At 45.6% G+C, this 24,690-nt stretch overlaps 2 protein-coding genes across 2 annotated transcripts; both read left to right on the top strand.

Annotated features, from left to right (window-relative positions):
• Positions 1-1,299: 1,299 nt before the first annotated feature.
• On the top strand, positions 1,300-21,589 carry Haus7 (HAUS augmin like complex subunit 7). Its single transcript, XM_032890077.1, is given in 11 exon segments — positions 1,300-1,602; positions 2,453-2,568; positions 4,970-5,037; positions 7,019-7,080; positions 10,760-10,851; positions 11,311-11,469; positions 11,606-11,702; positions 12,170-12,247; positions 12,249-12,383; positions 13,389-13,503; positions 21,337-21,589. Coding segments are annotated over 11 exon segments (1,098 nt in total). The 5' UTR covers positions 1,300-1,497; the 3' UTR covers positions 21,408-21,589.
• A 1,517-nt stretch (positions 21,590-23,106) lies between these two features.
• Positions 23,107-24,690, top strand: Trex2 (three prime repair exonuclease 2). Its single transcript, XM_032890466.1, has 2 exons — positions 23,107-23,125; positions 23,731-24,690. Exon 2 carries the CDS (start codon positions 23,765-23,767, stop codon positions 24,473-24,475), a length of 711 nt encoding a protein of 236 aa, XP_032746357.1. The 5' UTR covers positions 23,107-23,125; positions 23,731-23,764; the 3' UTR covers positions 24,476-24,690.

The following is a 24,690-nucleotide window of genomic DNA, read 5'->3' as shown; positions in this document are numbered from 1 at the left end:
ATCATCTCTGCACTGGGCATGCTCCTAAATCTAACTTTAAAACAAACAAACATGGTTTTCCTCCTCCTCCTCCTCCTCCTCCTCCTCCTCCTCCTCCTCCTCCTCCTCCTCCTCCTCCTCCTTCTCTCTCTCTCTCTCTCTCTCTCTCTCTCTCTCTCTCTCTCTCTCTGTCTCTGTCTCTATCTCTCTGAGTGGCTCAAGTTGGCTTGGAATTCACTATGTAGTTGAGGTTGGCCTGAAATTTGTGATCTAAGTACATAAGTGCTAGAATTGCAGACACGTGCTTCACAACTGGTTTTTTCTTGCCTCCTGATCTGTCTCCATGATCTCTTTTTGTGGAGATGGCAGTGCAATGCACAGCGGGTCTACACATTGAGTGCAATAGATGGTTACTGGCTCTTGGCTCCTGAGCAACAATCACCCTTCAATTCCTTCTTGTCTTATCCAATTAGCTGATCCCAGGGTTAGAATGATAGCATACTGGGGTTTAGGAAGGAGGGAGGCTGATTAATATTTCTTCAGGTGTATTGAGTTTAAGAAACCTGAAACACAGATTTTTAAATGGACTGGACAGGACTGAGGCATAAGAGCATCCATGGGATGTGGGGTCCGGTTGGCACAATGATAACAATGAATATTTACTTGTCAGACTTCACCTTAGGAATTTCATAGAAACAACTGCCTGTTTTTCATCCTCATTTGTAAACCAATGAGGTAGGTGCTCTCACCCTACGTTTATCTGAGAGCAAGGAGCACAGAGAGGTTAGGTAAGTGGTCCAAAGTTTTCTAGGCATGCTGGTGCTTTACCTGTTACCACAGTGCATTGAAGGCAGAGGCAGGAGGATCACAAGTTTGAAGCCAGTCTAGGCTACAAAGCCGAATCGTGGTTCAATTCCCCAAATAAAAGAGACCACACAAACCAAAACAAAAGTTACACAGACTGTGAGTGTCAGAGCCTGATTTGAATTTAAGACCCTTCCCTCTGACTTCGTGTGCAAAGGAGACAAGATAGAACTCTGGCCCAAGAAATGGTCTTAATTTCTCTACCAAAGCTTGCCTTCATCAGTGGGGATCCATCAGCTAGAACCCGAACAAGGTAGGAGCGCCCCCTCCTGGATAAGCCTCTGTGAGTCCCTCACTTTTGTCTTTAAAAGGAGCTACTCCGGCTTTGGGTAAGTCCCACTCGTCCCGCCTCCTTCCCGCCAGCCCTCCCCTTCAGTCCCGCCTTTAGCCCCGCCTCTGTTCTATCCTCGTCCAGCCCTCCTCTCTGCCCTCTGCTCCCTGAGGCGCGCGCAGGCAATGACTGAGCGACAGCCCAATGGGAAGGCTCGTTGGGAAAGAGGGTGGGCCGTTGTGACATCAGTCCTGACGGATGGCTCCGCCCCTGCCGCGCGGGCTAGTGGGCGGAGAGACCCAAGAAACTGGTGAACCTTTAGCAGTGCGGCAGCAGCCTGTAAGCTTGGGGGCGTGAACCATTTTCGGTTCAGAGCGCGAAACATGGCGGAGAAGGGTGCTGGTGGCGGTTCTGATGACAGCTACTACGAAGATGTGGGTGATGACTGCGTGGTCAAGGCGGCTGTGGAGGTGTTCGAGAAGCTAAAGGTACTGTGAGCCAAGGGAACCGCTCCAGGAGGGAACCAGGCGAGGCCCTGTCCCAACGCCGTTTGGATCTTCCTGTGGACATTGACCACATTACAGGGGTCCACAGTGGCTGGCCCTGGCAAAGCCTTGCAGCTGACTTGTGGACCATCTGTCCTAAGTCTTCGGGGTTCTCGGTTCTCTGCTCATGCTGTTCCCACAGAACTTCACAAGATTGAGGCTGGGAACTTGGAGCACGTGCAAAAATGAAGGATGCGGGGTTGGGGATTTAGCTCAGTGGTAGAGCGCTTGCCTAGGAAGCGCAAGGCCCTGGGTTCGGTCCCCAGCTCGAAAAAAGAACAAAAAAAAAAAAAAAAAAAATGAAGGATGCAGTCCCCAATCTCAAAGAGCTGGAAGTGGATGGAGTTGGGTTTGGGGAACAGATGGGCTGAACACCTTGCCATTTTGTTGGGTCAGAGCCAGGGACTCCAGCTGGGTCTAAAGTACATGCAGCAGTGAGGAACATGACCCTATAAAGTTAGAGAGCTATCCCAGGCCCATTGGCTCCCTCGCTAAGCTCCCTCCCATCTCCCCTTGCTACTGACTCAGTGATCACTTGCAGTCTTTCTCCACTGCCCCTCAGTTTTAATCTTAGTCTTCCTAACCTACACTTAGGCATGTTTCTAGTTTGTGGCCGTGGAACTCAGAGGGAACACACTTAAAAGTGGTGGGATTGCAAGTCACAAGAACAGATGTGGGGTGAAGATGAGGGACTTGAACTTTTGGCAAGACCAGGAAGGGGCACAAACTGGTAGAAGTGCTTTGCCACCCTACAGTAACAGGCTTCCTTCTGACTTGCCTATTCCTTGTTTAGGGTATTAGCTGCCCCTTCCTCGATGGTCTGTATATTACAGAACCAAAGACAATTATGGAACTGCTGTGTAGGCCCTCAAAGTACCGGTTGGACATACTGGAATGGATGTGTATACGGTAATATTCTCTGTTTTTTCCTTTCCATGGGGTGTCTCCTGGGGGAGATGGGAATGTGTCTTTTTAGAGGGTCTCATAACCAACCAGCTCCAGGAAAGCAGCTGGCTAGTTAACTGAGCCATGACCAAGATGATGGGGAGGTGGCCCTGGCAATCCAAGGTGGACTTTAATGAAAGCCTTCTCTGCATCAGGGCCCCTGGGTTTTTTATTATGTTGAGTCATTTGATGTGGTTCATGTCACTGAACTGTGATTACTGTCAGCTTGGTGGGCACCTGATGATCAGCGAGGGACATTGCCCAGAAACTCAGTAACGGAAACGAGCCTTCTAGATTGTTTGCCTTCTTCTCCACCCCAACTTGCAAAGAATGAAGGTTTTTCTTAGTCCATCCTAAGGGCTGTGCTTCTAGGACAGCCTGGCTGGATAGGCCTTTTCAATGGAATGCTAGGTGTTGGAGGACTTTTTCCTTGGAATTATCTGTGGAACCAGTTCTGTCCAGCTAGGAGCTCCCAAGGCCAGACAGATGCTTAATGCAGAGCTTCATTGTTAAGCTTATCTGTGTGCTTCCTCTCAAGGCTAGGACTGCACAGCCAAGTCACCAGAGCCTCTTTCACAATAGGGGCCTTCTAGTGTCTTAAAGAAGAGCTCAGCATGGCATTTTCTCTGAAGGGATAGACACTGTTCCAACTCAATCTTGCCAAGGTAGTACAAAAACAGCAATAGGCAGCATGTGCAGGAATGGATGGGTGATTGTGGCAATAAACCTTCTTTTAAAAAAAAACCTGGGAGCCTATGCACAGGTTCATCTCTCTGTAAAAGTATATTTTATTCACCTGATATAATTGTCATCTCATGGGCTTACTGCCTCCATCTGGTAACCTAGGCCTAGTCCTGGAAGCTTCTAGCCTCCATACAATCTAATCTAGGCCTAGAATATTTTCAGCCTCTGAGACTTACTGCTGAATAAGCTCACCCTTTCTTGTTCTTTCTTGACTCTAGCTGGCTGGATCAACTCAGCTGTTCTGAGTTAAACTCCCCTCCAAGCTGACTGACCCAATCTGGCTTCTCTTTCTCAGCCTCTCCTGAATTGCTCTGCTTGGCCTCGTACTAACTTTGGCAATCTGTTCTAATCTGGGTCCTTTTTATTCTCTGGCTCTGTCTTCACCAGTTTCTAGTTTGTCCCCTCTCTTCAACCTGTCTCTGTACAACTCTCCTGGTAATACCTGCCTCCTACTTCCTGTGCTGCTCTCTTAAGTGCCTCTCTTTGCTCTCTCTTCTCATGAGAGCTGGGCAGATCCTATTCTGTCAAATCTCTCTCTGACTCATCACTTTCTCTGCCCTCAGTTAGCCATCTTTCAAACATGGGTGCTTCCTTCTGCAAACTAACTTTACATTCACTGTTTGGGATTAAAAGTGTGTGCCCAAGATGTGTCAGTATTCCAAAAAGCGATTAAAGGTGTGTGCTAAGGCTGAGCCACACCACAACCAGAAACAGGTATTTTTCAATAAATAACACAATCTTGGGATTCAAAGTGTCATCAAATATCCTGCAACATCTTTCCTTTAAACTGGGATTTTTGAAAAGTGTATAATGAATGAAACAGGACTCCATGGCACCCACCTTTAATCCCAGAATGAAGGAGGCAGAGGCAGGTGGATTTCTGTGTGTTCCAGGCTAGCTTGGTCTACTTAGAGAGTTCTAGGACAGCCATAGTGAGACCATATCTCCCAAAACAAAACCAAACAAACAAAAAAAGAAAAAAAGTGTAAAATCACCTTTTCTGAAAAGAGTGTAACAATGGTAGAGGCAACCATTGCTCCTTCATTATATATTCACTGACTTCTTTTTTTGTGTGTTGATCACTGCCTAGAAATGGGCTAGCCTCAGGAAGTACCCAAAGAAAAGCCAGTTGCTGGCCCCAGCCAGCTTTCATTCCAAGAGGATAGAGTCTTGTAAAAGTCTAGGGTACCTTGGCCAAAGAGGTTGTAGAATTCTTGGAAATCCTTATAACTATGACTGTCCAGGCTGAGGAGTGAGTTGAAGTGATAACTTAGGTATGCCAGGGCTAAATGGGAAGGTGGTCCAGTGGTGCATACTCAGACCAAATAGGTAGGTGTCAAATTCCCCTGCAAATGGCCACATTTTTCTTTTCTTGTGCACCCATCACTTATGCGTGTGTGTGTGTGTTGAGAGAGAGAGAGAGAGAGAGAGAGAGAGAACTTTCTTTCCATTTCTCAAGTATTTTCCCATAGTAATTAATGATAAGAGTAACATGATATTAGATAAATTATTTTAAAGTGGCTTTTCACTGTCATTGTACAAACAATTCTCTGTTTAGAGAGTAGGCACAGAGGGGTGATGAGGAATCAGGCACATGACTGACTTTGTTATTTTCCCACAGGGTCTGTCCTTCCTTGCAAGACAAGTTCAGCTCGCTGAAAGGAAATGCAGTGGATATGAAGATACAGGGTAGGTCTCTTTATGGGAGTGTTACATTTGCATTTCTGGGCAATTCTGAGCTTGGTCATAGTGTCTCACTGAGTTGTAAAATTTCTGTTAACTAATGTTTTACTTTGTATGGTGTATGCTCTGTGGAAATTATTAGAGCCTTCTAGAATCAGGGCCTTCTCTGATATAGTGAATGGGAAGCTTTTTGCAGGATCAAATAGTACATTACTCTACCACAACATTGAGATGTAGAGAGCATTTTTTTTCTGGTGTCATTAGAGGTCTCTCTGTGTGCATATTATGTTTATATGGCATTCCTAGGAGCCTCCTGGTGGCTCTTTAATGTGGTTCGCCTTGTCTGAATGTTAGTTTGATAGTTTTGTTTTATTTTGGTAGAAACTGTCCTTAACTTAGTGTGAATATTAGATAAAGATGAGCAAAAATGCTATCTGTGTAAGTGGCTAGGTTTTTCTTCCTTATAGTATGGTCGAACATAGATAAAATTTAAAAATGCTAAGTTTTCCAAACCAAAAGCCTGACCACTGTAGTGTGAGTGAGCTGAACTTAGGCCCTGAACTGTGCAACAGACAGCGTTGCCAAATGCATTATCTGAGGAGAGTTGTTTTCTTGGGTGTAATAGGTTGTTGGTCTTAGAACAACCAGGCCTTCATCCCATCATCCCTGTGTTTCTGCTGTCAGGTTTCCCCTCACAGTCTTGGAAGCAGTATCTGAGTTCTCAGGTACACTTGGGGAAAGCCCTAGCCTGTAGGCTGTCTTCATTCATCCACAGACTTCACTGGATCCAGTCTCACTTCCCTCTCTGAAGAGGAAGACCTTTGCCTTGTTCACCTCCTTAGAATGTGTTGAGTACTTATCTGAGTGGAAGTAGGAGAGGTGAGGACAGGGAATCATTAGTTTCATTGCCATGTGGGGCAGCGTTTGATGTGCTAGGGTACAGCAGTGAACTGTGCCATACTCATGGAACTTGTATGTTAGATGATGGGAAGCACAGGTGCTGAAGAAAGAAGGCCTTAAGCTGCCAGTCAAGGGAAAGGTGAGACCTAAAGAGTTGGAATAAAGGGGATTTTATTGACAGCAGATGACTAGAAGGGCGGAATTGAGCTCGGCTGAGAGTACTGTCCAATGCAAAGGGACTGAAGTGGACTATTCTTGGCAGCTTTGAGGAAGAGTAAAGGAGCAAGACTGTTGAGGAAATAATAGAGTGGGAAATCAGGAGAGAAAAAATGGGTCCTGCCAGGCCTTATGGGTCATGGAGTCACTGGCTTTTTTTTTTTTCAGAAAGCTTTGCCCTCTGTGGGTTCAATGAGCTCCCTGGAGTATGGTAGAAAATATGAACATGCAGGCAGCAAAGCTCTTGCAGTAACTTAGGCAAGATATTGAGGAATGAATTGGTAGGAAGGTGTGCTCTACTGGATTTGTTGAGAGGGGATCAGAAGGGTTTAAGGGCTATGGTTGAAGCAGGCTGGCTTGAAGGCATATTGGCATCTGAAGAGTATTCCCAGGGCTTTGAAGTTGTTACACAGATGCTCTGACATTACTTCCAGTGGATCTTTTCCAGCATGTCCTATACAGGTTTGTACCTGCTCTGCTTCTGCTGAGGCATAGCCTGGCCTGAGAGGGAGTGAAGGTACTGCTCTAACACTGGTGTTGGTCCTAAGCTCTCTGACCTTTGTTTATATACTAGATGGCTATGTAAAGATGTGCTCAATACTCCAGAAGATGTGGCTAGGTATTCCCTGTTCCTTGAGGGGCCTTAGACTCCTTATCTGTAAAACATAGCCTAGACTCACTCACATTCAAGAGGGCATGGCAGGAGAATGGGCCATGAGAAGCATTTGGTCCGTCTTGTCTTTTGTGCCCCCAACCTTTGCCATGGGAAAAAGAGCCTCAGTATCCTTTATGCTGTAAGTGCTGGGATGTCTGTCTTATATCCTCCTCTGTTCGGGTGGTCTATAGTGACAAGGTCTTTGTATTCTAACAGAGATGGTGAAGCTAGGTCATGACCTGATGTTGTGTGCGCCAAATGACCAGGATCTTCTAATGGTAAGAAAGGACCCTCTTTTGTTCCTGCAGAGGATGCACAGTTTTTTATCCTGGGCTGGTGAGAGGACAGGAGAGGCTTCTGGCTCCAGAGCCTACATGGCTGGCAAGACTGCTCCTCTAGGCATCCCCTGGTTAAGCATTGCAAGAAATCTTTTTGGGAGACAAACAATTGGGAGAGCTAATGAATAAACCATTTTGGTGGGGTTCTATTCCATTGTGCTGTTTAGTTTCTCTCCAGTTAGAGCTTGCTTTCAAGTAGAGCTGGTTGATGGAGAATGTGATCATCAAGAACAAAGAATTCCTATCTCCTTCCTGCCACTGGCCCCATGACAGCCTCCCTCACTGTGGGAATATTTGTTAAGAGAGATAAGGATAACTTTATCTCTCAAGTGTATATCTCATGGGCTGTGCTTCTCTTGTTTTCTGGTTGAAAGTTGTTACATGGCTCTTTGCTGATACCTTCTCCTTTCTGTTTCTTGTTCACAATTGCTTATTCAAGCATTTTTCTAATGACTACTTAAAATTGTCAGTTCATCTGCCTTTCTATAACCCCTGGATTGGCATCTACTGGGCATCTTTTCTTGTGCAAGTTGAGGTCTTTGTGGTTTTTCATGTGTTGGATGATTGTAGCTTTTCCTGCTCATGTTGGCTGTTCCTTGGATCTTGTTAAATTTCTGGGAGGTTAAAGATCCATATGTCCCAGCAGGCTAACCCTAACCCCTCCTCCCTGGCCTGAATTTCCACTGTCAGCTCACCTTCTTCCCCACTATCCTGCATGCGCCACCCAGTGGTCACCTTGAGGCTTGAGCCTGGCTTCACTCCTGGCTTAGTAATCGTCAGGGCTGGTCCAAACTTTCCAAAACTGAATTTTGGAGTCATTTTCTTCATCTCTTTCCTCTCTGCCATTCTCTAAGCTTTTCACTTCCCTGGAGCTGTCTTTTTCTATCCTCCAGCTATAACCCACTTGCATGACTGATTTAGTAGCAGTAGGGCAGAAAGGAAAAACTAGCAAGAGGTCCTGGAAAGACACTTCTTATCACCGATTACACAACCAATGAAAATTAGAACTGCAATGGCATATTTCACTCATACCATGATGTGTAGAGTTAGAAGGAAAAAAAAGCACAGGCTGACAAGGATAGGGAGACTTAGGAACCCTCATACATACTAGTAGGGACACAAAATGATGCAGCTACTGTAGAAGGCAGTTAATACACATATACCAGAATTCACTGTGAATGTTCATAGATGCCCATCAACTGGTAAGGTAATTTTCAAGAAAAGACATGCTGCTACATGTGACAACATAGATGATGTTTGAGGATGTTATGCTAAGTGAGAAGCAGATAATAAAATGTAGTATAAGGTCATCATAAATGGTCATATATTGCAAGATTCCTTTTGTGTGGACTGTTCAGAAGAGGTGAGTCCATGAAGAAAGATAGGAACATAGTAATTGTTAGGGGCTCAGGAAGAAGTCAATACAAAATGATTGTCAGTGGGTTTAGAGTTTGTTTGGAGGATACTAGAGATGTTTCTAAAATGTGGCTATGAGACCGGAAAGATGATTCAGTGGTTAAGAGAACTTGCTATTCTTCCAGAGGAGTGGGTCAGATTCCTAGCACCTGTATGCTGGCTTACAACCAGTTGTAACTTCAGTTTCAAGGGGTATAGTGGCTTCTCTTGGCCTCCTAGGGCACTTCACTCATGTGGTACACTGATATCTATGCAGGAAAACACTCAGACACATAATATAAATAAATTTTTAAAAATTGACTTTGACAATGGCCTCCTGACTCTTTGACTATTTTAATAGCCACTGCTCTATACATATAAAATTTTTAATATTTAATTTAATGTATTTTAACACATTGAATTAAAACTTAACAAGCAAAAATACTATAGCCAAATGAAAAAAAGAACATCTAGGAGAATAGCAAGTACAAGAAACCTGGAGTAGTCTGTGCTTGATGTGTTAAAAAAAACTGTCAGCAGACTGGTTCGGGTAGAGCAGAATGAAAATAAGGAAAGGGGATAAAACAGAGGGATAAATGTGATGACCTTTGTAGGCTAGAGGAGGCTTTAGCATATACACAGTGGTGGCTTGGGGAGCTTGGAGCTGGGGGACATAGATTTCTATTTAGTATGACAGTAACTGCTATGGCTAATGTGTGAAGTAGACTGTGAGGAACATGTTGCTAGATTACAGCACTGGCCAGGCATGTAAGCAAATATCTTGAATGGCAGTGGTAGCGGGGAAATTGGAGTAGTGGCTAGATTCAGCCAGACTCATTGGATTTGCTGATGTTGTAAGGTATAGTCAAGACTCAATAATCGCACTCTAGAAAGATCTAGAGAATGAGTTCACAAACTCTTATACCTCACCATATCTCTAGACCTTTCTAGAGTATTGCTGGAGAGTACAAAGCAGAAGATAGGGTAAGGTGGCCACAGTCCAGCCCGCTGGGCCAGTTTTGTAGCACTCTGGGTCTTGTACAGCTTGGATTGTGGTCATCCAGAAGGGTCATACGTGGCTTTGTGGAGCCATTTTTGTGTTTTGGCTGATTCCAGTTTAAACAGTATATTGACCCTCTACTCCAGACTGGCCTACAGATGTGTTTCTTAGACAAATGAGGAAATTGAGTCAACAAGAAAGAGCAAAAGGGTCCTAGAAACTTAAGGACATGAATTTTGGGGGCTTTGGAGTGGGTCTTGCTAACTCAGTCATGGAGGTAGCATTTAGGTCTCTTTGGAACTGTGAGTCTTGGAACTGTACTACCCCCAAGATTATTCCTCACCAGGGGCAACTTGGTGCTTTCTCTTTGGCATCTGCATTCAGCACCAGCTTTTAGTGCTTGTTTTTCTTGAAGGGAATTTTTGTAAGGTGCTGGGAGTGGTGATTGAGTGACTCTTTGATTTTTCTTCCTCAGAACATTGTGTGCCAGGCCTGGGTGGTAAGGGATAGGCCTTGCTTGGTGCCTTATTTGCACAGGTATTTGTGGTGCAGTTATGGCCTCTAAGCTAGTAATCTGCTTCTGGGGATCATCAACTTTCTAGAAGAAGGCAAGCATTGGACTCTTCATTGGGCAACTCCCTGCATCACCTGGGCAGATGGGCAGACAGGAGACCTGGTCAGCCCTGCCTGAGTTGCTACATAGAAGCCTGTGGCCTTCATGGTGGAAAGTCTAGGCCCCTGCTGGTCATGTCCAGGCCTCATGCTGTGCCTGTTGGCGTCTGCCATTCTTGGCCAGGAGGGATTGACTGAGGATACCAGATCTTTACTTGGAGGTGGCCCTGAGGATTAGGCCACCATCAGATCCCTGTGAGTGCTATTCTGCTTTAGTAGGCCCTGCTGCATGCCACCCACTCACTGAATAATCCTTCCCCTCTGACTATGTGACAAAAATCACGCTGTAATATGTTTGACAACAGTTTGCGTTTTACATTTGCAGTGGTCTTCCAGGTATCATTGCAGCCTGAAATGTGGCAGAAGTCTGAGGATGCTATTGCTGAGCCAGTTCAAGAGGCTACCAGCAGGGGTCAGGGACAGGGAAGAGGAACTGTCTGGCCAGCCCCCTTGCCACTGGCCCCAGCAAGGGCAGCATAGGATTGGGCACCTGGAACAGCTGGCTAGGCCTTGATGGGTCTAGTAGCAAATGTGTGTGGCTTTTCCTGCCAGGGCCGTGAGTGTCCCCAGAAGCAACTACAGTTCATGGACAAGTTACTGGATATGATGCAGAGCCTGGCCACTGGATGCTCCAGTAGTTCTAGGTAAAGGTGTCAGTGGCACAGGCAGGTGCCCTGACAGCTGGTCTTAGTCTTAACTAATAGAGATGGTAGGGTGGTGAGGGAATGTGCCCCCTCTGGTGACAGTAGCCATGTGCTGATCCAGGAATTACAGGACTGATAAATTGGAGACAGCTCCCCCTAGTCACCATCTTGAGGGTTAGGCTAGCTGCTCAGAGGCCAGGCAGTGACTCAGCAAAGGGTAGATGTATTTCTAGGGTGCTGGGACATGGCCTGATCCCTGCACTATAGGCCTTGGGGGAACTAACCTAGGCATATAGAAGGGGAATTAGCACCCAATGTCTGCAGACAAGAGGGTGTCAGAGAGGCCAAAGCAAGCAGAGACTAGGGGGGATGCAGGTACTGGAATTCCCTATCCTTGGGAATGCTGGGCCAGTGCTCCTGTTGCTAAGAGTATACTCAGGGCTTGTCCTGATTTTGCAGCCTGAAGGAACACCTTGAAGGTGCCACAGAGAAGAATGACGCCTTGCTTGGGGAGCTGTTCTCCAGCCCCAACCTGTGGGCAATTTTGAAACCTGAGAGTGACCCATGGCCCCTGGACATGCAGTCCTCTCTCAACAAGCAATGTGATGACCTGCCAAAGTAGGTGTCCCGGGAGGGCGCTAGTCCTAGTATCCCCCCATCTTGCTTCTGTCCAGTATGGTGGACCTCACGGTAGCCACTGCCTGTAGCAGCAGTAGCAGAGAGTTGACAGTGTACCTCCTTTTTTCTCCTGCAGGGCTGGCCCCTCTGCCCAGTCAGAGGGAGAGAAGGTGGCAGATTTGGCCAGGCAGCTACAGGAGAGTGCTACTAAGCTTCAGACACTCCGAGACCAGGTGAAGGGTATCAGCTCTGGGGATTGTGGGACTTGGGGAACAGGCTCTGCTGATTTCTAGGGAAAGTGGCGTCCCCCTCAGCTTGGTGTGCTGTGAGGCTTCAGTGAGATACAGTAGGAGTGTGGAGGTAGGTGATTAAGGTTCTGAGCATGAAAGGGAAAAATATCCTTCAGAAGGCAACTATGCACCAGGCCTGAATTGCATGCCTTTACATATCTTCTCAAATTCAGCCCTACTGGCGTCTGTTGGCTGGGCTAGATATTTAGCTATGGAGACTGAGGTCTGTGCAAACATTAGCCTCATGGCTGAGGCCCCATTTACACCCTCCCCATATCTTTCTTTATGGAGACTTTGTTCCTTCAATTTGTGCCATGTTATGTTAACTTGTGCTATGTTATGTGGGCTGGTGACAGCCTAGGCTGACTGGGAAGGACAGCCTCAAGTGACTGTTACCCTTCATTTTGCAGTGCTTTGCACAGCATAAAGCAGGGACTGACACCAGCACCATAGACCAGAAACTCCGTCTGGTCATTTCTGACTTCTCAGCTCAGCATCATCTTGGCCTTCCTGCAAGTCTATGATGATGAGCTAGGCGAGTGCTGCCAGCGCCCAGTACCCAGCCTGCACCCAAGTGGTCCCATCATCCAAGCTGTCTATCAGACTCTGGCTTCCTGTGGCCAAGTAAGATACTCCCCTCCCCAACTCTGTGCTGCTGAGCACCTCAAGAGTGCATGCCCACCAGGCCTAGGCCCAGGATCTTAGCAACCCTTGATGTCAAGTGTACGGGCTGGGAAAGAGCTTGAGAGGACTTAGCCTGGGTTCCTCAACCAGTCACATGGTAGAGCTCTGGGTTTGGACCTTTGTCAGATGAGGACAAACATTTCTAGTTCCTTGGGAAGGTGATGAAAGCTGATAGAGACATGGGCATTTTCTCCAAGAGATCCACCCCCCAAGGCAGTTTCCATTCTTATTTGTCTTACCCCTGGGGAAGCTTATATATTGCTTGCATTGGAATCTACTTGATTCAGTATAGGATTTCCTGGTCCTAGTGTCTGTGCTGGTGTTACTTCACTGTTTTCATATGCCCAAACATGCCGAGTTACCTCTGATCTTTTGTCTGAGCACTAGGCCAGCTAGACAAGCAAGATGGTAGGTAGACATTTGGGTCTATGGCTAAGCCATCGGGGGAATGTGGCTCACTTGGCTCCTCTGCATTTCAGGTTCTCAGAGGCCAGGCTTAGCAGCTGAATTGATTCTCATCACTGTAGCTACAGTGTGTGTAACTCCAGCTTTAGCTCATAGTGCCATGATGTTGATTTTAGGTTATAACAAGAAAACCCAAGCCTTCCCAGTCTCTCATGAGACTCTCCCAGTAGAGGGAAGCTCTTATCACAAAGGCACTTTTTGGGTAGGAGATCTTTTCCCGCTTGCCATTTGCTTTGCTCAGGTGGCACAACTTGCAGTGCTAGCTAAGAACTGAGTGGTACCAGAGTAGCACAATAGTATAGAGTCTCCACTGAATGAAGAAAAAGGAGACTTGGATTGGAGGGGCCAACTCCAGATGAGAGCTCTGCCTCTTTCTGCTGTCTTTGGGGCCTGCAGTGTAAGGTTGAGTGGAATGCTACAGATGCATCCCTATGTCAGACTAGCCTCACTATGGCCTGTGTGCCCTCTCGGTCTTGACAGTTGTTGAAAGCAGTCATGGAGATTGCAGACACCTCTGCTGAAGCTATGGAAGCAGCAAGGAAGCAGGAAGGAGAGCCGAACTGTTGGAGCAGCAACAACTCTGGGATAAGCCTGGGTAAGTAAGTGCCTGGGGCTGAGGGGCAGCTGTCCTTGCCTACTTAACCCAGGTCTACTTCATGGCAGGATCTCTTCTTTCTTTCTGTGCTGGGCCAGTCCTTAGGAGGCTGGCCACTTAGTTTTTTCTTTTAATGTTTGTTTTCTTTCCCTTGGAAAAAATGCTTTCACCATTCTTTGCAGGAAAGAGTATAACTCAGAAATATGTAGCTATAAAACTAAAAGAAATGAACCACACTCTGGCAAACATAGGTTCTGGGTGTGAGAAGTTTCATCAGTTTCTTGTTACTCTTTTCCCTATTATCATTTCCTTTCTTTTTATATTATTGCTTTTAGATAGGAGCAAAATTTTATCAATTTAATTTTCATCCTATCTCCCCATCTCTAAGTTTGTTTTTGTACTATTTGTTTTTTAGGTGAGGTCTCTCTGTATAGCCTAGCCTTGCCTTGAATTTATGGTTATTCTCTTGCTTCAGCCTTCTGAGTACTGGGATGAAAGGCATGCCATACCTCCATTAATGGGTGTGGCTATGTTTCAGTAAAAATTCCTCCATAATAGGCACTTGACCTGGTTTGTTGATCCTGCTACATAGTGCTACATCTTACCTATGTATTAGAGTTTTCTATTCCTGTGATAAAAACACCATGACCATAAGTAACTTGGGATGGAAAGGGTTTATTTTATCTGACAGTTCATCTCTGAGGGAAGTCAGAACAGTAACTCAAGGCAGGAAGCTGTATGCAGGAACTGATGTAGAGGCCATGGAGGTGTGATGCTTACTGATTTAGTCAGCAAGCTTTCAGAGTATCCAGGACTACCAGCCCAGGAATGGCACCACCCAGAGTGAGCTGGGCCCTCCCATATCAATTATCAATCAATCTGGTAGGAATGTTTTCTCAGTTTAGGTTACAACTTTTTCCCAAGTGACTCTAGTTTGTGTCAAGTTGACATAGAACTAGCCAGCACACCCTGTGTCACACTATGCTGTCAATGCTATAAATATTCTTCATTCCACTCTTTATGGACTTTAGGGCTTGTTCCAACTGAGGGTTCTTTTGTTTGTTTGATTTTGAGATAAGGCCTGTCACTGTACCTCATGTTTATCTAGAACCCACTGTCTAGCCTAGACTAGCTATAGACTCATAGCAATCCTCCTGTCTCAACCTCTTTGGTGTTGAGATAACAGTGTCAGCTTCCATACTCAGTCATTTTAAGAGTCTTATAGATACCACTGTTCTCAACATTTTTGAACATATCTGTCTGTGTAGATACATGACAGTTTCTCCAGGATGTCTTCCTGGGAAGAGAATTATTCCATCCTGACACACTGCCTAGCACCAGTGTGATGTATCATAGCTGCATGTCTTCATCAGCTCTAGCTATGACCTGGTTTGGTTGATGATATTTAGTGCATGTGTAACAGCATTTTGCTGCATGTTTATTCTGTATCTCAGTGATTACTTACAGAGTTGCACACTTGCATACATTTATTGATCATTTACACTTTCTATGAAGTGCCTGTCGCAATCTTTCTTGTAAAGGCTTGTTTTCTCACTGATTTTTAGCTTATTTCATATAGGGTACATACAAGTCCTGGGATGTTTAATGTAGCATGCATATCTTCCCCCAAAATGTGTGTTATCTTTTCATAACTTGTGTATGTGGTCATTGGTTGTATAATTTACATATAGTCAAATGTAGTCATAATTTCTTTATGGATAGAATCTTTTGTATTTATTATAGATAGCATTCCTACTCTGACACATTATCTCCCAAGGTTTTATAGTATTTCCTTCTGTGGTTAGGTTAGTAATCTTTCCAGAGTTGATTTTTGTATACTATGAGACAGAAGTTCAGTTTCATTTTATTCTATATGGATACACATCTGTCCCAGTAGCACTTAATGGAAATTCATTCTTTTCCCCATTGGTCTGTAAACCCATCACCTCTGTTAATCATCAGGTCTCTGAGTTCTCTATTCTAGTCTGTTTTTCTCTCTTTCTCTTTTGTCTTAGAGATCAGGAAAAAAATGGCAAAATAACTCATCAAATAAAAGTTGTTTTTCCTTCTCCCTCCCTTCACTGGCGATTAAATCTGGGCTTCATATATGCTGTACAAGTGAGATACACCCAAGCCCTATTTTAATAACAGCTTTACTGAGCTATAATTTCACATAGTATAAAACTTACCCTTTCTAACAGTGAACAATCTAGTTTTTTGAAGTGTTTTCATATACTTGCCAACCATCATATCTAAGTACAGAATATTTTTTAAATATGCTTTTATTTTTATTTTATGTATATGAGTGTTTTGCCCACATGTGTATCTGTGTGTAGTATGGATCTAGTACGCACTAAGGCCATTGGATCATCTGGAACTGAGCTACTGTGTGGGTGCTAGGAATCAAACCCAGGTCCTCTGGAAGAGCAACAAGTGTTTTTAACCTCTGAGCCATCTCTCCAGCCCCTAGAACATTTTATTATCCCCAAAAGAAGTTCTATACCAGGAGGTTGGGGATTTAGCTCAGTGGTAGAGCACTTGCCTAGCAAGCGCAAGGCCCTGGGTTCAGTCCCCAGCTCCGAAAAAAAGAAAAAAAAAAAAAGTTCTATACCAGGAGCCAGGTGTGGTGGTGGATGCCTTTAATTCTAGCACTTGGGAGACAGAAGCAGGTGGATCTCTGGGGTGAGTGAGTTCAGGACAGCCAATGATAAGTGGGGAGACCCTATCTCAAAAAGTTGAGAGAGAGAGAGAGAGAAAAGAGAGAGAGAGAAGAGAGAGAGAGGAGAGAGAAAAGATGAAAAAAGAAAAGAAAGATGAAAAACAACAACAGTAAAGGTCTGTACCATTAGCAATCTCTTTTCCATTCTTCCTAAACCCCAGCTCTTGACAAATACTGGTCTACTTTCTTTCTCTATAGCTTTGCCTCTTCTAGACATATTTGTTATAAAGGAATTGAATAGTATATGACTTTTGCTTATCCTTTTCCATGGAGCACCTGGTTTTGAGGTTCATCCATGTGCTACATTATTTTTTATGGCTCATATGACTGTGATAAATAAATATTTTTGTTTTATTCATCTATTGGGAGACATACGTTATTCCTTCATTTTAGCTAATATGAATAATGCTGCTGTAATTTTGTGTGCAAATATGTTTTTGATTCTCTCTGGCCTAAAGCAGAATTGCTGGCTCATAATTTTTTCGTAAAAATGTATTTTCTCACCATTTGCTTTTAGAATCATAGCTAACAACCTAAAGCACTTCGGTGCTGTGTTAATTTCACTAGTACAAAAGCTGGACTTTAATACAACTTCTTGCCTTTTCACTTGGGTATTTTTAAAACTTACATTGTCATTTCATGTATTATATGCCCATCATCATGAATTTATAATAACTGCTTCATGCAATTATCATATTTATCTGTCTTTCTTTTATTGGTGTTTATTTTGTTTAAGACAAGGTCTCATTCTGTAGCCTTGGATGGCCTGAAACTCACTATGCTGATGAGATTGGCCACAAATATTTAGCGATCTGCCTGCCTCTGCCTCCCAAATGCTAGAATTACAGATGTGAATCAGCAGACCTGGCTTTCAAGTTATTTATTGATGTAGGCTGATAATCACTATCTACTGTTCATTCCTGCTTTATAGGGAAGGGCCACCAGTGACAAATTTCTTCAGTTTTTGTTGATCTTAAAATATCTTCATTACTTTTTCCTTCATTAAAAAATTCAATATAATATTTTATTAATTCTTTGAGAATATGATACATATTTTGATCATACTCAGTCCTCACTCTTCCCCCTAATGTCTTCTAGATTCATCCCTACCTTTCTCCTACCTTAATGTCCTCTTTTTTTAATCTCACCAAGGTTAATTTGTGCTGTCCTTATATGTGCTTTTGGAGTGTAGGGGTCATTTAGTGGAGGGAACATGGTTGACTTATCAGGGGCTCATTTTTTATTTTTATTTCTTCATCTTTCATACAATATATTCTGATTATAGGCTTCCCTTTCCCACTCCTTCCAGTCCTCTCTACCTCTCCTCTCCCCCACATCACTCCGCCTCCGTTTCCCTTCAGAAAAGAATAGGCCTCCTAGGGATATCAACCGAACATGGTATAGCAAGATGCAAAAAAACTGGGCACAAACCCTCATGTGAAGGGGCCACATTCTTAAAGAAAACTGAGTCTTCTTACCCCGGCATCCATCAGCTGTCAAGAACTCCTTCACTAGGGTGTAGGCTTGTGAGCTGTGCCAGCTTCATACTCGAATGTTGGCAAGCTTGATCTTGTGTAAGCAATTACAGCCACTGTGAGTCATGAGTGCAGCATCTCTGACTGTTTTGTTTGAGTCCTCTCTAACATCTTACAGTCTTTCCACCACTTCCTTCTTGATGTTTCCTGAGCCTAGGGAGTTGGAGGTGTGATACACCTTTCCCATTTGTGAGTTAGCACTCTACAACTTTTTGCCTAGTTGTATTTCTATTTTATTTATTTATTTATTTATTTTTTTGGTTCTTTTTTTTTCGGAGCTGGGGACCGAACCCAGGGCCTTGCGCTTCCTAGGTAAGCGCTCTACCACTGAGCTAAATCCCCAGCCCCAGTGCCTGTATTTCTATTTTAACCACCACCCACTGACCAAAAATCTTTTTAGGAGCATCTGCTATTCTCCTTCATGTTGCTCTTTGCTCGTGGTCGGCAGTTCTTCCATACTTTGAGTATATCATCCCACCGTCATTTGACCTTCATAGCTTCTAATGTAAAACCAATTTGTGTTCTTATTGAAGGCTTTTATATGTAACAGGTCTCTTCACCTCCCCTTTTTCTGATAGCTTCTGTCTTTTGCCAGTTCGGTTATGTGTCTTTCTGCGAACTCCTATAAGTTTAATAACTGTAAGTTTACTCATTTTGGAGGCCTCTGGACTTTGTAGATTCCTCTTGTTCCTCAATCGCTAAGCAGTTGGCAGCTCTTCTTTCTCTTTTACTTCTTATTAGCTCAGTGTCTCAGGATCAGCTAGGAGAAGGACTTAGAGCCTTCTTCTGGGCATTTTCACAGTGATGCAACCTTACTCCCTAACCTTTATTCCCCAGTCTTTCCTTCCAAGTTTTTGAGTTAGTATATTATTTTCCTTGATTGTTTCAGTGAACAGCAAGTAGAGCACTATAATTATTTTCACTGATTTCCCCCCCCCCAAGTAGTGATTTTAGATCACAGCCTTTATGCTATGTCCTTTGGGGACTTCACCCCACCCCCACTTATTTGCTATTGAACATATTCCCAACCCTCTTTCTCCCCATCTCCCTGTCTGTCTGACTGTCTGCCTGCCCCTCCCGCTCCCTCTCCCTCTCCCTCTCCCTCCACCCCCTCTCTAATTTGAGACAGGGTTTCAAATTAAGTTGCCCAGGCTGACCTTGAACTTGTGACACTTCTCCTTCATTTTCTCTAGTAGCTGAGATTACATACCTGGGACTATAGGCCTGTATAACCAGGGCCTTGATTGGGATTCTCTCTGGCTTTGTTTCTATGTTCTGCCCTGGCATATACCTGCCACATGTATACTAGACACTTTGGAATCTCATTTTGCTTATTGAGTTGCAAGAGGATCCTCCATCTTAAAATTTATTATAGTATTTACCCTAATCACCACTGTCACTGTGGCTCTCGTTGCAGTCCATATAATTATATTAATAAATTATTCATAATCTATGCCATCATTTCTACAATAATCATTAATGATCATTAATGGTCTTAACAGTATGCCCGCTCACTGTGACTGGGACATATTAGCACTGGTAGTAAGCTTGACAGTATGAGCTGGTCACTCTTATCCCTTCCTTTGGTTATCAATGGCCTCAGTTTTGTGAAGGTGATGAGTAGAGCAGGGCTGGGCTCCTGACTCAGCTCTTGTCAGTGTGGAATCCTGATTTGCTTTGAGACAAATTCTTGGATACTAGATATGCCCAGAGAAAAAGACCAGTATCCAAATCCACTTCATAGCTACTTGAGCCTTTCACTGCCCATTTTTTTTTTACCTGACCCATTATGGGCTTTGGCCTCTATGAGAAACAACCTTCCCCTTACCTGGGAAGCCTGTTTCTGTATCATTTTCCCTCTTACTGATCCAGATGCTGTAGCTGAGCCCTGTTGGTGATGTATGTCTCAGAGAATCAAGTAAGAGGCTCATCTAAAGGTTGTGTCTCCCAGCTTATGGCATTGTGTGAATGGATACTACTGTAGCAATACCTACATATTTAGAAGACAAAGTGGCCCTGCCAGAGCTGAGAATGGGAGAGGGCACAAATGACAAGAAAGAGAGTACTAGGCATGGAAGGGAGATAGCAAATGGGAACAAATTCTCAGACCTATAGAAGAGTTAAATGACAGAACAGCCCCAGGGACTATTAGAGGCAGATGCTCTGATAGTAACCAATTAAAACCACTGTGGTCTCAAGGCCCAGCAGCTGCCCCAGAAAAGAACAGAATTAATTGATGGCCTGTGGAGAAAACAATGGCAGTGAATAAACAAACAAGCTAGTGATGTGAAGCCTTGAGGGGTCATATGATGAGGGCTGACCTTTCATCTTTTTTCTGAAGCCAAATCAGTCATTACTGCTTTCCATGGACCTCTTCTTTAAGACACCTTCACAGGAAAGGGTGCAAACCTCTGAACAGCATGGGGGTGGGGGGAATACCTTTTGTTCAGGCTCCACACCCCAACTCCAGAGTAGGGCAGGGTACAGAGAACCAGTATAGTGAAGGGAGAAGACCTGGAAACACAGGAAATTGTTTTTGGAAAACTTCCAAGCAACATGACAGGCAGATGTGCTTGTTATCTGTGAAAGCCCCAGCTGAGAGGAAAGACCAGAAAACAGTGACATGTGAGGCAGTGAGCCTCTAGGAACAGAAGTGAGCTGGGAGAGTAAGCACATGCTATAGGACACAGAAGCTGGATCCACAGAAACAGAAATGAAGCAGGGGGCTCCTTATTTCAAGGCCAGAGCAGGTAGAACCCAAAGTCTAGAACCCACCCTGCTATAGCAGGACCAGGATATAAGATCACAACTTCAAGATACAAAGCCAGTATGTGGCCTTAGGAACAGGGGACCGAGAACTGCCGAGGTCCACATGTGAGGGCAAAGCAGGCCTTCCTGTAGGTGGGAAAGTATGAGCCATTGGGCTGATAGGTCAGGGCGGGGTGAGGCCCAGGGTCTAGATTTTAGCAACACTCAGGTATTGATAAAGGCAGATGCCAAAAGATCAGAGCAGAACCCAGCAAACTGTCATTTTCAGAGGGACACAGTTTGCCACAGGGTAACTCTTTAACTAGGATACCAGTGGAAACATTAACAGCAAAGGGGGAAGATTTTTAGGTTACCATGTTGCTGGCTATGTTACCGTGTGCACATACTGGTTTCAGATTAAAACAACTCACCATTTGAAACAAACAACTCTTGGGCTATGAGGTGGCAGGGACCCAGCCTGGCCTGAACCTTGACATGGATTATGGTCAGTGTGACCCAGCCGGGGACTCCAAGCTGTTGGCCTAGTACCACCAGTCAAGAGACCCCATTAGCAGCTCCTTGATTAGTGTTTCTGGGTCATGGAAGAAGTTGGACCCCAACCCCAGCCTCCAAGCCTCTTGAGTACCAGGTGTGAGTGGTTCCTCCTAGCACCTGGTCATCCCTAGTGAGAGCCTGAGCAGAATAGGAAGGACAGGGGCTCTGATAGGAAGGCAGGAAGGAATGGGTCTTGTATGTATTGCCACCTTCTGCCTCTTTCAAGCCTTCAAGTCCTTTACTCACTTGGCTGTTCATGTTTCTTTCTCTATACAGCTGCCAGGATTGATGAAGTAACACAGAAGTACAAGATCCTCACTGACAGATTTCACAGAGGCACAAGATAATGGAGGGGGGATAAAGCCCTCCCTGGAGATGTCAGGAGGGGCAGTTCCAGTCCTCTTCATAACCTGCCTGGATTTCTACTTGCCTGATGCTTGCAGTTTGAAGGGAAGGAGGGAGAGGGAGGTAGAGAAGGAAGGCAGAGATGAGTAGGACAGGGAAAGTAAAAATAAAACTCCTGCTCAGAGATGTTGCCTTCAGACTATTGTTTGTTTCTGCATATCATAATCTTCTTTGGCTGGGATGCTCAACCTCCTCTCTTGTCCTCATCCTTACTATTGTAGGTTAGCCTGGTGGCAGGCCTTCTACTCCCCCAGTGGGTCTTGGCTTTTCCTCTCTCTGCTGCTTCTATTCCTTCCTGATGCTGCTGGGTTAGTTTGACCTATCCGGTCCCGGAGGTCTCCCCTGCATTCTGATGACCCCTTTCCCTGCTCATGTGCCCTTCACCTCCTATCTTGTTTCAGGGTTCCACAGAGGCCTCTTGCGGCATGTCCTTTGGAGCCAGCCTGTCTCTTCCTTTGTTTCTAGGGTACTAGCACCCATTGGGCAATTCTCACCATGGCCTGGCTGGTTATCCAGGAAACTGCTCTCTGGGATTCCCATAGTGACCCAGTATCTTTTTGAGTAGTGTGCTTGTCATAGCCACCTCCCTCCCTTCAAGCACCAGAACAGGCACAACTTGGTGAGGCCCATTATCACACCCATGGCTGCCTGCCCCAGCCTGCTCCTGTAACTGCACCTTTGTTCCTCCAGGCTCCCTGAGTGCTTTTGGACAGCTGGGTTCTAGGTCTTTCTTGCTTACACACTGCTGGGAGAGGTTGATGGGTAAGCAGGTCCTTGTTTTCTACAGTCCAGCTGAACCAACTGCTCTATGGAAATGCCCAGTAGTGGATGCAGTGTGTGGCACAGCATCAACCAAGGCTGGGCCTGCAGTGTGTGATCTCTGGAATGAAATCTTCAGGAGAAGCCATGGATAATCTTCTAGTCTTATGGCCACTCTCCCATCTTGATGGTGCCTCTCAGATGAAACAGAAAAGCCCTTAGAGCAGTAGTTCTTAACCTGTGGGTCACTACCCCTTAGGGAGTCACATATCCTGCATATCAGATGTTTACATTACAATTAACAGCAAGATTACACTTACGAAGTAACAACAAAAATAATTTTATGGTTGGGTGTCACTACAACACAAGTAGGTACTTTTGTCACTCCTGAGGTTGTAGCAACCACATGAAGGACAGCCAGGTCCCCACTAATGGAGGAAACCAGGGCCTGGAGAAGAGGACCTGTTGTCTATGTAATGTGTCCTGGTATAGAACTAAACAGTACACCTGATTTGTCTAGGTCTGGCAACCACAACCCAGATCTGATGAGACTTGGGGGTTAGGGCTTAACAGAAGCCACAGTCTTCCACCACACTCTGACTTCCTCCTGCCTGTGAGGACGCATTCCTCTGGTTCATGACAGTGCTCATCACTCATCGGAAGCCTGTGTGCCGTCAGAGCCTACTTCTCAGTCTATAAACATGGGGCGTGTGTCCGGTGGCTGCAAGCTCATGAGGGGGTGGCAAGCAAGCCGGCCGCACAGGTCCTGCAGCCTCAGGCCTCCTGGTTGCCCAACTGGCGGCTGGGGGCGGGCTGTGTCCTCTGATTAAAGGCTGCCTGGCACAGCCTGTGCAGAGACAGGTGCCCAGCAGCCCAGGAAGCCAGCCGAAGCCTGGCCCAGGTAAGCCAGTGTGGTGGGGATAGGTGGATAAAGCCATGAGTCTAGAGGCGGGTAGAAGCCAGGTTGAGGTAGCACTTGTTTTGAAAGAGAAAAGGTTGGGAGACCAGGGTCATGCCAGATTCCTCTGGTCTGACACCCAAAGGTAGAAAAGCAGGGTATAATGAGGCTCCCAGCCAAGGTATTTTGGGCTGGGCTAAGGCACCAGTTGTGGACTGTACCTGTCCCCCTCCCCAATGGCTAGATCCTGGGCCTGGCAGCAAAAGTAAAGGGCCCCTGGGTTAAAAGTCTAGTCCTTTGTCTGTTTGGTCAGGTGATAATACTAAGATTGGGTTGAAGTGAGACCCAGGAAAGGGGGGAGGAAGGATAGACAGCAGTAACAGACCCTGGTCACTTGATCCTGGCCCCATGGAGTCCCCTTCAAAGTGTCCCTAGATATGAATATGCATCAGAAACTACTACTAGCACCAAAGGCCTCACTCATGAGGTGAGGTGGAGCAGCAGGAAGCGAGGCTCTGTGTAGTAGAGCTTTGACCTGAGGTGGTATAGGCAGTAGGGTCTTGCTCCCATGTTTTTAGCCCTCTGGCTAATGCCACTTGTTCTGGCAGCTTTAGGCCTCACTGTTGCTGTGAGAACATCAGCATGTCTGAGCCACTGCGGGCTGAGACTTTTGTGTTCCTGGACCTGGAAGCCACTGGGCTCCCTAACATGGATCCTGAGATTGCAGAGATATCCCTTTTTGCTGTTCACCGATCTTCCTTGGAGAACCCAGAACGGGATGATTCTGGTTCCTTGGTGCTGCCCCGTGTTCTGGACAAGCTCACATTGTGCATGTGCCCAGAGCGCCCCTTTACTGCCAAGGCCAGTGAGATTACTGGTTTGAGCAGTGAAGGCCTGATGAACTGCCGGAAGGCTGCTTTCAATGACGCTGTGGTGAGGACACTGCAGGGCTTCCTGAGCCGCCAGGAGGGCCCCATCTGCCTTGTGGCCCACAATGGATTCGATTATGACTTCCCACTATTATGCACGGAGCTACAACGTCTGGGTGCCCATCTGCCTCGAGACACTGTTTGCCTGGACACACTGCCTGCATTGCGGGGCCTGGACCGTGTGCATAGCCATGGCACCAGGGCTCAAGGCCGCAAAAGCTACAGCCTGGCCAGTCTCTTCCACCGCTACTTCCAGGCTGAGCCCAGTGCTGCCCATTCAGCAGAGGGTGATGTGAACACCCTGCTTCTGATCTTCCTACACCGTGCTCCTGAGCTGCTTGCCTGGGCAGATGAGCAGGCCCGCAGCTGGGTGCATATTGAGCCCATGTATGTGCCACCTGATGGACCAAGCCTCGAGGCCTGAATGCCAGCGCCATCCATTCATCCAGGCTTTGAGTTATGTCTTTGATCTCTGTAGCACCTTCATGTCCTTCTTTAGCCCTGGCCTATGTGGCCATTGGATCCTAGAGTCTTCTCTGTGTTCCACCTCCAGTTGGGCACCCTCTGGCCAGGCCATGAGTTCCTATAAGTTGCTCCATTCTATTTTTCAATAAACATCACCAACTATTAACCAGCTTA

This window comes from Rattus rattus, chromosome X, assembly GCF_011064425.1.
Source record: "Rattus rattus isolate New Zealand chromosome X, Rrattus_CSIRO_v1, whole genome shotgun sequence".
NCBI lineage: Eukaryota > Metazoa > Chordata > Mammalia > Rodentia > Muridae > Rattus > Rattus rattus.
The sequence above is the reverse complement of the archived record's forward strand: the minus strand, read 5'-3'. Positions and strand labels throughout refer to the sequence as shown.